At 39.5% G+C, this 12,517-nt stretch overlaps 2 protein-coding genes across 4 annotated transcripts in view; one reads left to right on the plus strand and one right to left on the minus strand.

Annotated features, from left to right (window-relative positions):
* Positions 1–431: 431 nt before the first annotated feature.
* On the minus strand, positions 432–6,715 carry LOC119903999 (CASP8 and FADD-like apoptosis regulator). Of its 2 annotated transcripts, XM_038720347.1 has the most exons (10): positions 6,103–6,715; positions 5,647–6,003; positions 5,136–5,241; positions 4,826–4,961; positions 3,812–3,867; positions 3,654–3,723; positions 3,493–3,533; positions 2,557–2,635; positions 1,346–1,850; positions 432–1,257 (listed from the first exon to the last, which is right to left on the minus strand). In XM_038720347.1, exons 2-10 carry the CDS (start codon positions 5,940–5,942, stop codon positions 1,128–1,130), a joined length of 1,419 nt encoding a protein of 472 aa, XP_038576275.1. In that variant the 5' UTR covers positions 5,943–6,003; positions 6,103–6,715; the 3' UTR covers positions 432–1,127. The 2 variants fall into 2 exon arrangements, with proteins under 2 accessions (XP_038576275.1, XP_038576271.1); XM_038720343.1 differs by having other exon boundaries at positions 5,647–6,715.
* A 528-nt stretch (positions 6,716–7,243) lies between these two features.
* LOC119903998 (protein FAM126B-like) overlaps positions 7,244–12,517 on the plus strand; it is a 45,859-nt gene continuing 40,585 nt past the window's right edge. The window contains exon 1 of one of the 2 annotated variants that reach the window (XM_038720341.1): positions 7,244–7,471. The gene's annotated coding sequence lies outside the window, so the exon portion shown is untranslated. The remainder of the gene's footprint in view (positions 7,472–12,517) is intronic. The other variant, XM_038720342.1, reaches the window with a different exon arrangement.

The raw sequence follows: 12,517 nt of genomic DNA on the forward strand, positions 1-12,517 counted from the left end.
CACGATTCTGGTTGGTTAGCTATTACCAGTTTGTCAGTCTGGATCTTAGCTCGGTCATTCTCAACTACCTTAGGATGTGTCTTCCATTTGGACCTTGGGACTTCCAGCCCATACCCTTGGCAGATGTTCCTGTACACTATGCCAGCTACCTGGTTATGGCGTTCCATGTATGCTGTTCCTGCCTGCATCTTTCACCCTGCTATTATGTGCTGTACTGTCTCTGGGGCATCCTTGCACAGTCTGCACCTGGGGTCCTGTCTGGTGTAGTAGACCCCAGCATCTATTGATCTTGTACTGAGTGCCTGTTCTTGTGCGTCATGATTAGTGCTTCTGTGCTGTCCTTTTCCAGCCACTGGTTGGATTTCTTGATATGATCATATATTGCTTATATATTATATATAACATTGGAAAGAAAAATGCAGCACACAAAATATAGTATTTGTTATTTATTGGAAACGAAGAGTTATATGATAATGCTAATGATAGTGACTTTTATTACTTTTCTAAAACACGTTTCAGAATGTGATGAAAATATCCAATAACACAGATATACAGAGAGAGAGAGAGAGAGATATACAGAGAGAGAGAGAGAATTAATTTGTACTATCTCTATCTCTATATAGTGTTTACTTCATAACAAATTATTTTCACATCTTTACACGGGTACTACCGGTTTTAGCTGCACTGTATTGGGCAAGAAAATTGCTATTCATATTAATTTAAATACAAGTTACATATGACTACATGTAAAACAAAAACTCTTTATCAGGCTTTATACATGTTTTTTGTTTCTGTTTTTTATGAATTTACATTTGTTTCTATTATGAGGCTCTGATTGGGTGTGTTGTTGTTATTTTGCCTGTTATAAATCTATTGAAATATATGTACAAAAACTTCAAAAAATAAATAAAGGCACATTAAAACCATAAGTTATATTTTACTTCATCTGTAAAAAAAAAAATAATAATAATAATAATAATAAGTTTAAGTGTTTCGTGTTAATACAACCAATAGGTGTCACTGTATTAACACAGTAAAAAAAAGGTTCTTCTCTGGCACGTAAATTATTATATTAATTTGTAGCTGACAGTGCTGAAGGTTTAGTGAAAGTCATGGTGATGAATCCTCTATTGTAAGTAAACATCTTTCCGTAGGGTATGTTTCAAATCAATGTGGTAGCTTGCTCCAGGATTCCTCTTGTTATGTTCAAAGAGGGCTCCATTCACCTCAGTATGAATGTCAACAAGATGTGTTTTCCTGTCAGAACACAAACAACAGTTTAGTCTACAGCTTCTCTAGCACATATGGAAACGGTCTGATGCTAAACACAAGTGTTTGCCTGTACCTTCTTTGGCCTTTGCATAAGGCGTCTGTCAGAGCCTTCAGGTAAATGGAGCAATGGAGTCCTTGCTCCAGTTGACGTGCATCTGTCCAGCAGTGACTCCAGAACACATCTGCATCTGTAGGGATGATATCACATCTGGCCAGCCCATCGTACCCATCTGTCTCCAGATCTTCATCCTGGTGGTACGTTGTGGCATAGGGCTGGGACTCGGGGATGCTGTACCTCTGGATGAAGAAGAGTTTGGGCTTGCCAGCCAGCATGGGGCATGCATCGGCAGTGAAAAGACGTCTCACATTATCCAGGCGTAGACCTGTGCTGTTCGAGTCTGTACCCAGGAGATAATCTGATGTGCCACGGCTCATGATGCAACAGACAAAGCCGTCACCTTCAAGGTTCTCTCTCTGTGTGGATATCTTTGCGAGGGTAGAATAAATGTCACCCCCACTTAGCCAATTGTGGACGACCACGTTGAATTGAAGAGCCTTAAATGTGTCTTCCAACATGACTGAGTGAGCAAGGAAAGATGAAACCAGAAGTTTTACCTTTGTAATACGTCACTTAGAAGATAAATGTTTTGTCCAAACAGTCTAAAACAAATAAATTCAGTTTGCTATCACATTGAAAGATTACAAAATCTTACAAAAAAATGAATCAACAAAAGTTGTTGCAGATTCATTTTCTATCAATCAACTAGTCTAATGAACTAACGTGACTTATTGTTTCGGCTCCGATTAAAATCAAACACTATTTATTTTATTTACTTTACATAAGTACTGTAATATTTCCAGTATTTCCATTTTCTGCTACTTTATACTTCTAAGCTTTATCATGTGACCCTTTGGAGGGGGCCTAACCCATAGTTTAGTTGGAAACCACTAGACTGAACTACCTAACTGTATACAAAATAGTTGAAACTAGCCCCACCTCAACCAGCTACAGCAGTAAAATACTGCTTACACATTGATGCATCAGTATAAACAATCTATAATATAATATGCCTGTCAATAGCTATTCTTCTACACAACAAGTCATATCACTTTTTATTCTTAAAGTACATTTTCCTGGTGAAACTTTTGTACTTTTAGTAGGATTTTAAATGCAGGACTTTCACTTGTAATGGAGTATTTAAAATTTTTATTTTGGTATTGGTACTTGTGTTTAAGTAATGGAACTCAATAGTTCTTACGCCACCGGACTGTTTTGTGTCTTACCTCCATCATTACCCACGCAGTCAATGATTAAACAAACTCCTCTGGGATTACTGTTAAATTTGTAGCAATCTAACGGACTCTGTAAGGCAAAGGAACAAGCAAAGAATAAATCATAAATGCACTTCACTAATTTAACACAGTCAAAATTATAGGGGGACGGGGTGCTTCAATAGCAGTGGTAGAATGTAACTAAGTACATTAACTAAAGTACTGTTCTTAAGAACAAATTATAAGTACTTGTACTTTACTTGAGTATTTCCATTTTATGCAACTTTATACTTCTTCTCCTTTCCAGGTAAATATTGTTATTTTTATTGCTCTCCATGTTTGTATGACAGCTTTAATTTCCTGTCCAGTGAAAACCATGTATCTCCAGATTTGGTGATTTTGAATGATCGAGTGTTCCATTATGGGTTGAGAAAACCCTCCTACTTCTTAAGCTAAATAAACAATTTAACCCCCTTCTTGGATTAGCGGGGAAATGCATTGTTACAAAGCTGCAAACAGGGCTGTTCTTCTGAGCTCATGAAAAGTTTACTTTTTAGAGATATGTGGTTCTCACAGAACAGCAATGCTACAAACATTTGATATCTCAAAGAATATAATGCATTGCTGTAGATAAAACTACCCAAAGGGATATAGACTAGTTAAAATTAGCACAACAATTAACAGAAACACCAGTAAAATGCAATATACACATATACATGTATATATGCAATATACGCACTAATATAAATCCAGAATCATCATATAAAACAGTAAAACACTGACAGGGAGCATTTTACTGGACATTAGAATATGTTATACTTTTGATACTATTGCCCAGATAATACATACATTTATTTAAGTAAGGTTTTGAATGTATAGCAACGTTTACTTAAGCAAAGGACCTGAATATTCCTTCCTCCACTGTTAAACAGTGAGTGAAAATCTTACCTGATAAGTCTGCTCTCGGTAAACAGGTGCTGGTATGTTTTCTGATGACAAAGGGCAATACAGGAATGTAAATACCAAAGTGAAACACGGCCTGGGGCTTTCCAACTGTTTTCACTGGGTAGCTAAGTTATTTCAGTGTACTAATATGTTGCCAGTCTTACCACTGTGGAAGGACTGTCCTCGTCTTGTTTGCAGTAGAGGGTGGGAACTATTTGAAGGGCTCAGCAGATGCTAAGGAGAAGATGTTTTTCCAAAATATTAGTTTCATGAGAGTAAAACAATGCAGCTGATGTTAACTTTTTTACTCTGTCATACTCACAGGAGCTCTGCACCTCTGTTGAGATATATGTAGTTCAGATGTAACTGTGAAAAGTTCTACACAGACAGAAATACAAGTAAATGTATGGTAAGTAATAAAGGATCATCTAGAATACTTTGTCATTTATTTTCTACCTGTTTGTTCATATGAAGCAATGTGTTTTTTAATGAGTAAAAATACAGTAAATGGGTTGATTGTCCTTTTAGACTGGCTTTTTAAAAAAAAAAAAAAATGCATGCATATCAATGTAGATGTGAAGTTCCTTGCTCAGGATCTAACTCCATGTTTTCTGTGCCATGCAGCGCTATGATCTAAACTTTCTTTCTTTGTGTTCTAAATACATTTATAGACATTCAGCATCTCCACATACACTAATACACTAAACTCTATCAAGCCTCAAAACGTATGGTCAGAAGATGCGTACATTTTGAACAAAAGCGTTAATATTGGTTTGATTAAGGTTTGGTTTTTAGTTGATTAAAGTAAAAAACATATGGCTTAATAAATACAGAGTTTAGTAGTGAAAAGTATGTACAAATGAATCTGCCCTACTGAAAAAGATATGTGTCCAACTAAAGTATGTCATCTTACCACTGCATCTGTAAACTAGGCGTTATGCTGGTATTCATGAACATGGTCTGCTTTGTCAGTGTTGTGAGTTAAATGAAACAGAAAATGAAGTGAATTTTTTTATGTTGGCTTTTATTTTATTTTGTTTTACTCTATTTTCTTTGATATAGAAACTATGTAGAGTATGTGATTTGGAGCTATTATGTATTTTTTTGGAACCAGTCAGCTGCATCCTGTGTTCATATTTGGTATTATCCCGTGTAGTAAATCATTCAGTGGTATGACGCACAAAATAAATCATTCATTAATTTTCAGTTCCCATTTTCAGCAGTTTCTTGTCAGACGAAACTGTCAACATGTCACACTTCATGTGCAAACGTTACAAACTCACTCACAAACTGAAGCCATTCGGTATTAAAAGGTGAAGATAAAATACAGTCTCACCTGACATCTTGTAAGCAGTCACTTTTTTGGCTAGGTCGACCCTGCCAATGTCTCGCAATTTTTTCTCTAGAATGTCAACTCTTTCAGGTGAAACTTTATCCAGCTTCTCAAGTTCTATGATCACATCCAGGAAATTCTGTCACAGAAGGTTAGCAAGGGGGAGTCAGAATGAATAAAATAGATGCAGAACAAATACTTACTCTGACATTTCTGTGTCAAGTGAGATGACACCAAAATTCCCCTCCCACACACACAAAAATCTTAGACTGAGTAAGTGAAAACAAAACAAAATGTCAGTGATCTTTCTCACCTGTGCCTTTTCCATCTTCTCACGGAGTAATATTTTGCTTAACAAGAATTTCAGACTGTCCAGATCGTCATTGGCCATTTCCTCACCTATATTAACCATCAACACTCTGCAGAAAGGAAAAAAAACACAATTACTCTAAGATCCACAAGTGTGTTAGCTTGTATTGTAAAAGTAACAATACCACAGTGTAGAAGGGGTGTAGGTAAGTAACTGAAAGTGAAAGTATTGCAGAATCAAGCATTATGATTAATCTATATAATATTATTGGATTATGAAAAATCCATCATAATAGTTTTGTTAGTTTATTTGTTATTATTATTATGAATCTGCACATTAAATAGTAAATAAAGCTTAAAATGAAGAGGAGTGGAGTATGAAGTAACATAAAATGGAAATACTCATGTACATTCTAAACTGCACTTAAGTACTGCGCTCATAAATGTAATTAGTTACATCCTCCCACTGCTAATTTGACTTCTTAAAAAGACGTCTTATGTTAATTGCACTTTACCTGAATTTTGGCAGAACCGGCCCGACTTTCAGAGTTCTCTCAAACTGCTCCCTGCTGGTTTTCCACACTTTCTTTAGGATATCATAACGTCTCAACGCCAATATCAGCTCTGCCAGGAACAGGTCCCACCTCTCGTAGCACATCGCTTTAGATTCCAGCGTCGCTTTTAGACAACCCACACTGTTGTCTGTGTCCAGGATTTCACACAGGTAGAGGAGAATCCTGCGTTCACCACTGCAGAGAGCCTCTGATATTTCATTAATCACCTGAAGCTGACAATGGTCTGGAAGAGCCATGGACTTTGTTTGAGGAAGCGCGATCGCTGCGGACGTTAACTAGCAATTAAGTCCTACACACCTTCAAACCGGATACGATTAAAAACTGTTAGGCTCTATATAAACATACAATCACGTAAAGAATGTACCAATAAGTGAGAAGATTACTGAATGAACCCACCGTAGGCTATAATGTCGAAATCGGACAGCAGAGGAACAAACTAAAGAGGAATTGAAATGACCACGCCGAAAGTATGACGCACGACATAAATGTAGGCTGTGGGAAATCACCTCCTTCGAGCAGTGTGACCCCGAGTCCCTGACTAAGAAATATCAACACCTTTGATGACGTAATATCCGCATAAAAATTATCGAAATCTTCTCGGTTGATCCAACTGCACAAAAATACTGTCGGCCTAACTAAAGTGAAAGTGAAAGCACGAAATTCGGGACCGTCTTCATGACAACAGGAAATGCACATGCAAATCCGTATTGACAATTATTAACCTTTAAAACTGCAGACGTGATGGAGTCAAATCTTTATTAATGACTTATTAACAGAACTGCAACTGTGATGGAGAGCGAGAAGCATTTTGAAATAATAACATTTTGAGCTGTATTATCACCAAATAGAAAGACTAAACACCAGCCAGTGGGATTTGTCACAACCTGGCAACCTAATTATTTGTTCTTATTAATGTTTTTTAAAAATAAAGCCATTAGTTAATTTATAAGCCACAAAATAGAATATGTTGAAATATAACACGAATTATTAACATTAATAATATTTAAAAACACTGGAGTAAAATAGGTTTATATAATAAGATTTTAGAGTTTTTTCTGACACGTTAGTCTTTATTAACAAATCAAAAATGGCTCTGTAATAAAACTATGTTTGCACGGTTCATTGTAATTTATTTTACTGCACGTTTTATTGCAATATATTTATTATTCAAATATTGTAGCAACATAAATTAACGTTAGATTAACTAGGGCCACTTTTTGCATCTTTCTTACAGGGAGGCAATATAAGAATAGGTTTATATGACCATCAAAAAGAAGGATTTAAATTTTTGCATTTTGCAGCATTTATTGTTCATATAGTTTGACTTTTTTTCTTATTTTTTGTTATTGATCTGCTTTGGTGCAGGATATCTACTGCTGCCAACTTAAACACCCTGCATACATGCAGTGACATCGGTTAGTTCAGGTTATCAACAAGGGTAAGTTACAGTAGTTTAACGTTGATGTAAAAATGCACTCAAAACACGATGGGGAATTTTCCCACAGCATTGAAAGCACCACTGCTGCTCCCCCTGCAGGTCGCCGGATCTTTTTTGCTTAGCAAAGCGCACTGAGTTCCGCTCCGTCTGGCCAATCCTGTGGTGCTGTGGCTCAGCAGCACCGTTGCAGTGTACAGAGCTCATACGGAGGTGCTGCTCACTGTGGAGAGGGAGCATTTGGAGGAAAGATACTCGACCTGGGCGACACCACGGCTTCTTCCCTGACACAGTCACCGCGTGACATTGCCACAACCAGCTTCAGTCCGGGTGAGTATTTCATTAACGTTACCTGGTAGCTGGCAAAACATTCAGGGGTTTCCAGGTAGTCGCAGTCAAGGGCTGCTGGTGACTTGGAACATCATCAGCACTGTTGTGTTGATGTGGACCTAAACCCGCGGCAGGAAGAGGCTTCATCGCCCGCGGGCTGGCACAAGTGTTAGCTGTCTTTAAGTTAGCTGAGGACCACAGAGCAGAGGCTTCGGCTTTGGAGCCGGGCAGACAGCCGTTCCGGCCTGGTCACGACTGGTGAGAAATTAAGACGAGGACGTCTAGCAGTTGCTGACTAGAGCAGGCACGCCAACGGCAAGCTAAGGCAACGTTAGCTAACGTTGACGTACAGGTTCAGGCTTCGTGGCAGCGCTGAAACAGCCGTTAGCTGACGTTAACGTTAGTTAGCAGGTAACGGACAGAGCCACTCAGATAATACGACGGCTAGCTACAGTGTTTAAGATAAGTCCTACCTTGTTTTCAATCCTACACCACTTGGTTGAAGGCTTCCCCCCAGTGCTGTTTTAATAAACTGTGATTGGACAGAATAGTGGTTTACATGAGCATGTGGTTACATGTCATTTCATGGAGCTTTTTGCTGTGCTGGTGTTGAAGATTACCATACCATATTCCACACCACATTCCCACAATATATGTATATAAGTAAGTGTAGATGTTCTTGTTTCTGTTATTTTTGTATACATGTCCTGTGTGTAGCGTGGAGGGTGAGACAAAATAAATGTACCATTTAGTTCAGTGCTTGAAGTTTCCCGCAGCCAAACAACACTCCTTTAATAGCACTAACTCATTCCTCTCTTTTTTTTATGTTGACACACTACTGTTGTTAACGCTGACACTAGTAAATAAAATGAATGCTGCTTGGAGTGATATTGGTCTTGATATGTAAACTACCCCTCAAACAATGGCGTCATGGGTAAAGATGTAGAGCTGAAGATCCAGATAATTCCATGCCATCTGCTGCTCATCCTCAGTCATCATAGTCCTCCTCTCTCCTCCTTCTTTGCTGTATCTCTGCCACTATGTGTTTTGGGACTGGGCTGTCATCAGAGCTGTGGCCTATTTTAGACAGAAACTCCATTTATCCACTTAATCTATTTCTCTGTCTCCAAGAGTTGAGTATCTTCTGTGGCTTAGTGTAACAAAACTTATCCAGCTGCTGTTTGACGAGCAGAAGGCCCTAAAATGTATCATTGTGGAGCTGGTGAAGTCACCTATCAAATGGTATACTGTAGTTATAGGCCCATGTGCTGAATCAAACTGTAAGCTTGCCTAATGGTTTTCAAAGGGTGTTCACCAGAAGCTGAGGTCAACTCTTAACTTTGTGTCTGTATTTGAGTTGACTAATAATGCACAACACTGTTGTTTGTTGGCCACTCATCTGCAGCAGATTATCTGCAGCTTATTGAGACAGCTCTAAACCAACACAAATCTAAACGTAACTGTTTTGAGCCCCAGAGTGAGTGTGTTGCCTCCCTCCCACCTGTGATGATACACACGCCTAAGGGATCAAAGCCGTAATTAGCCTGCCATGGATTAGTAGTAGGGACTATTTTCCACTGTACTCACTCCCACAGAGCCAGAGGATCACACAGGCAGCCAGCCCCCTGCCCTTCTCCTCTTCTTCCAGTAGAGAAAACATGAATTGCCATTGTTGTTGTCTCCTTGAGGCCAAGCAAACGGGAAACCTCACAGTGCATCCCCTGGAGAGCTTGGATATCCAGCATTTCATAAAATCGCTTATGGTGTTTTTCTTTGTCATTCAGCATCCAAATCTCTTCTTGATGTACTTATAACTCACCAGCAGAGTTTCTCTAGTTGTGTTGCGTGCTGATCAGCTGGATATGTGATTGGCATGCAGAGAGAGCTGTGGTGCTGCTGACTCACTGCACTGTCAGGTATGAGGTCTGGCTGTGTTTACTGTCTCCGTGATGTAAGGTATGTCTCTCTGTGAGCCAAACACGAGTTCACACTGTTCCTCTGGGGGCTCCAAAGGGGTGGAGCAGCATGACGTTTGTACTCTCTTGTTTGTAAATGAAACAGTGCTTTCTAAATTGATTGCAGCAAGGTTTGGAAAATCACATGGCGTATAGCCCAAGCAAATGGCATTGTCATACAGACAGTTCTGCAAAAGGCAGTGCACGTCAGGAGGGAGACTTGCATTTAGGACTGCAGCTAACTTTTTTTTTTTTCATTAACTATTAATCTGCAGATTTTATTTATTTATTTATTTTAATTATAATCAGTTTAGATCATATGGAAGAAAGAGAAAGAAAACGATTGTTTGCTTGTTTTTGCATGAAAATGTTTAATCAGTTCATGAAATATTTGCTGATTAATTTTCTCTCAATCAGCTAATTGACAAATCGCTGCAGCTCTAGTTGTGTTACTTAAGTTACAGGATTTAGTCACTGTGTAATGATTCCGTTTTACAGAATTTTACAATTTGAAAACATAGATACATCAACATGTTACATGTGTTTTATAAGAGTGTTCCGGACATGATTTAATTGATACAAGCTCAGGATGAGAAGCAGGTTACATTTGAAAGCATTCTTTCAGAGTCCACAATTGAAAGAAAGTATATTACAAACTTAACTTCAATCACATTGTCTTGAATACAGAAATGAATAAACAACTCTGAGTCACATCAGCACATCAATACACCCCTACTTTACAGATCAGAGATTAGATGTCCAACTTTAATGACAAAGTAAACATAACTTGCTATAAACTGTTCCCTCAACGCACTCAGGGGCAAAAGGAACCTCCTCAATCGAAGTGCAAACAGTGAATGAACTTAGGACACTCAATCCACCTGTGCCTGCTTCCTGTTAGTGTGCTCTGTAATCCAGCAGTCAGGTGACCTCCACTGTCAACATGTGTGCTATCAAATCATAACATTCTAAAGTAACACATCCATAAATAGGCCAGAAAGCAGAACATTTCCACGATTGAAATGTGTAGAAAAGGATGGATACATCTCTGCCACATCTCACTGTATCTCAAATCTTTAATCTGTAATTTGGAAAGTGGCCTATACTGCTAAACTCTGCCGCCATCATCGAGGCGCTAGTTTGCTAGACGTGTGACGGGGAAATGGCTTGTTCCCATGGAAGTGGTGAGAGGCTTTGTCATTGTTCTGCTGTACAGTACAACCAGTTGCTGACTAGAGCAGGTACGACCTGCGACCCTGTAAATTCACTACCAGATTAGCCTCCTGGAGTCATGACAGTGCTGTAAACTGCGACTGAAACTATTCATGTCACAGTTTACCGGTTGTCCCCAAGACAGCTGAAGTTGCCAGCTATCATCAACATGACTAAAAGTAACCCTTTTAGTGCATGTTGTAATAACTCTGATATTCACAATGTAGACATTTTACAAATAGTGCAAAATTTCTAATGAATGAAATTGATTCGACATGTTGACCAGCCCTGTTTCTGAACCTAAAGTACCAAACCTCAAACTATTAAACTATCAGCTAAGCCTCGGGTATGAAACTGGATCCTGTGACATTTTTGCCTGATAAATGACCAACCATGCTGCTCTGCAGTAGCGCCCCAGAGGTCAGAATGCCTAGGATAGTTGAACATCACACAGGTTTTGCACACTGGGAACCTCTTGAGTTGTTCCACACCAAGGTTACAGCTGTGCAAGCAGTTTGACCCAGGTAGGCTCATTGGACATGCTAATGGGACCTCACGAACAAAAGGAAATTACATATCTTGCTGTTGACCTGAAGACAATTTGCATGAGATTGAAAGGCAGCTGAACTTTTCTGCTGTTTTATTGGGTGTCAGTGTGTATATGTGTGCTTCGAGGGGAAACGCAAGCTCTGCACCATTAATATGGCAGCATGGACGGGTTGCTTAAGCCAAGATAATAGGTCATCATCCTCTCAGAGTCACTGCTCTCTGCTGGGCTTTACCTCCTTGTGGCTCTCTGCTCTCCTGCTCGGCTCGCTGGTCACGACTCGGTGCCTGTCTGAAGCTGAACAGGTGCCAAAGCCTGGTTGATTCCAGGAGCCTTTGAATTATTGCCAGTTATTTGTTGTTGTGGTATGATGGAAAAGATGTGGAAGGAAAGTGGGGGCTTTTTCTGAAGCCAGCTGTGAGAGATGTTTACTGGAGAGTGAGGCACCTGTTTACCAAACGTGTCCCCTTACATTTAGTAAGGCCTAGCTGCTAATGCTGCCGGTGAACTGAGCAATGTTTGAGAATAAGGGGATGGAGTATTTCGAAAATTGTAAAGCCTAGAAGAAGCAGTTTGCATTGCGCAATTCATCAAGTCCTAAAAATACTTGGAGCTACTGAGTGTTTCATTGGCAATGACTTGATGGCTAATGCTTATTAACTTGGCCACCACTGCTAGCCAAACTCTTTTATTGTCCAGCTAGTGTAATTTCTTTGCGTCTGCTGCAGTGGGATAGATGGAGCCAAAATGTAGCCCACATTATTGTTTTTATTATACTGTAGGAAACTATTTGATTTAACAACTATTATGAGTCTCTGGGGTGGGAGGAAGTTGAGAGGCCAAGTTCTCTGGCTTGATTTTCTAGGTATTCAGCAGTTTTGTAGCCCCCCCCCCCCGCCCCAGCATCTGAGGCAGCAGTATAGTAATAAACCCACTCTCCTCTGTTTTCACCCTTGTTGAGCCTTTGGTCATGCAGGCTTTGGTCTCAGGCATGTGGCCTGTGCAGTGATCTTGGCATGTCACGAAAGCTCAAGGTGGCCTATTGTAGGCGGACTGCTGAGCAGCTTATAGCAGTACAGCATTTTCCTCCTGTTTCTCTGGAGTAAAGTAAAATGCTTTGTTGCCCCCCATACTCACAAACGCACACACCATGCACATGCTGTCAGCAGCCTTGCCAAATACTGCTGGATTAGTGGTCATATGTCTGTAGTTTGAACTGTCAGTGAACTTGTGACTGTCCACGCTTTCATAAAAGCTTTCATTCCTGCACACCACCTCACAGCTATTGTGTTACACTGTTGTTTAGGTACACCTGTACAAGCCAATGCTATA

Source organism: Micropterus salmoides, unplaced genomic scaffold (genome assembly GCF_014851395.1).
Source record: "Micropterus salmoides isolate LMB-PRFRI ecotype aquatic unplaced genomic scaffold, ASM1485139v1 Ms_hic_scaffold_15, whole genome shotgun sequence".
NCBI classification, from domain to species: domain Eukaryota; kingdom Metazoa; phylum Chordata; class Actinopteri; order Centrarchiformes; family Centrarchidae; genus Micropterus; species Micropterus salmoides.

Bases quoted from the DNA above. Each gene is read 5' to 3' on its own strand.
- LOC119903999 (XM_038720347.1), bottom strand. From the start codon at position 5,942: ATGGCTCTTCCAGACCATTGTCAGCTTCAGGTGATTAATGAAATATCA. The intron at 3,724-3,811 runs GTGAGTATGACA...TCTTCTCCTTAG, and splicing joins AACAGAGGTGCAGAGCTCCT to CATCTGCTGAGCCCTTCAAA. The intron at 1,851-2,556 runs GTAAGACACAAA...TTGCTCACTCAG, and splicing joins CTGCGTGGGTAATGATGGAG to TCATGTTGGAAGACACATTT.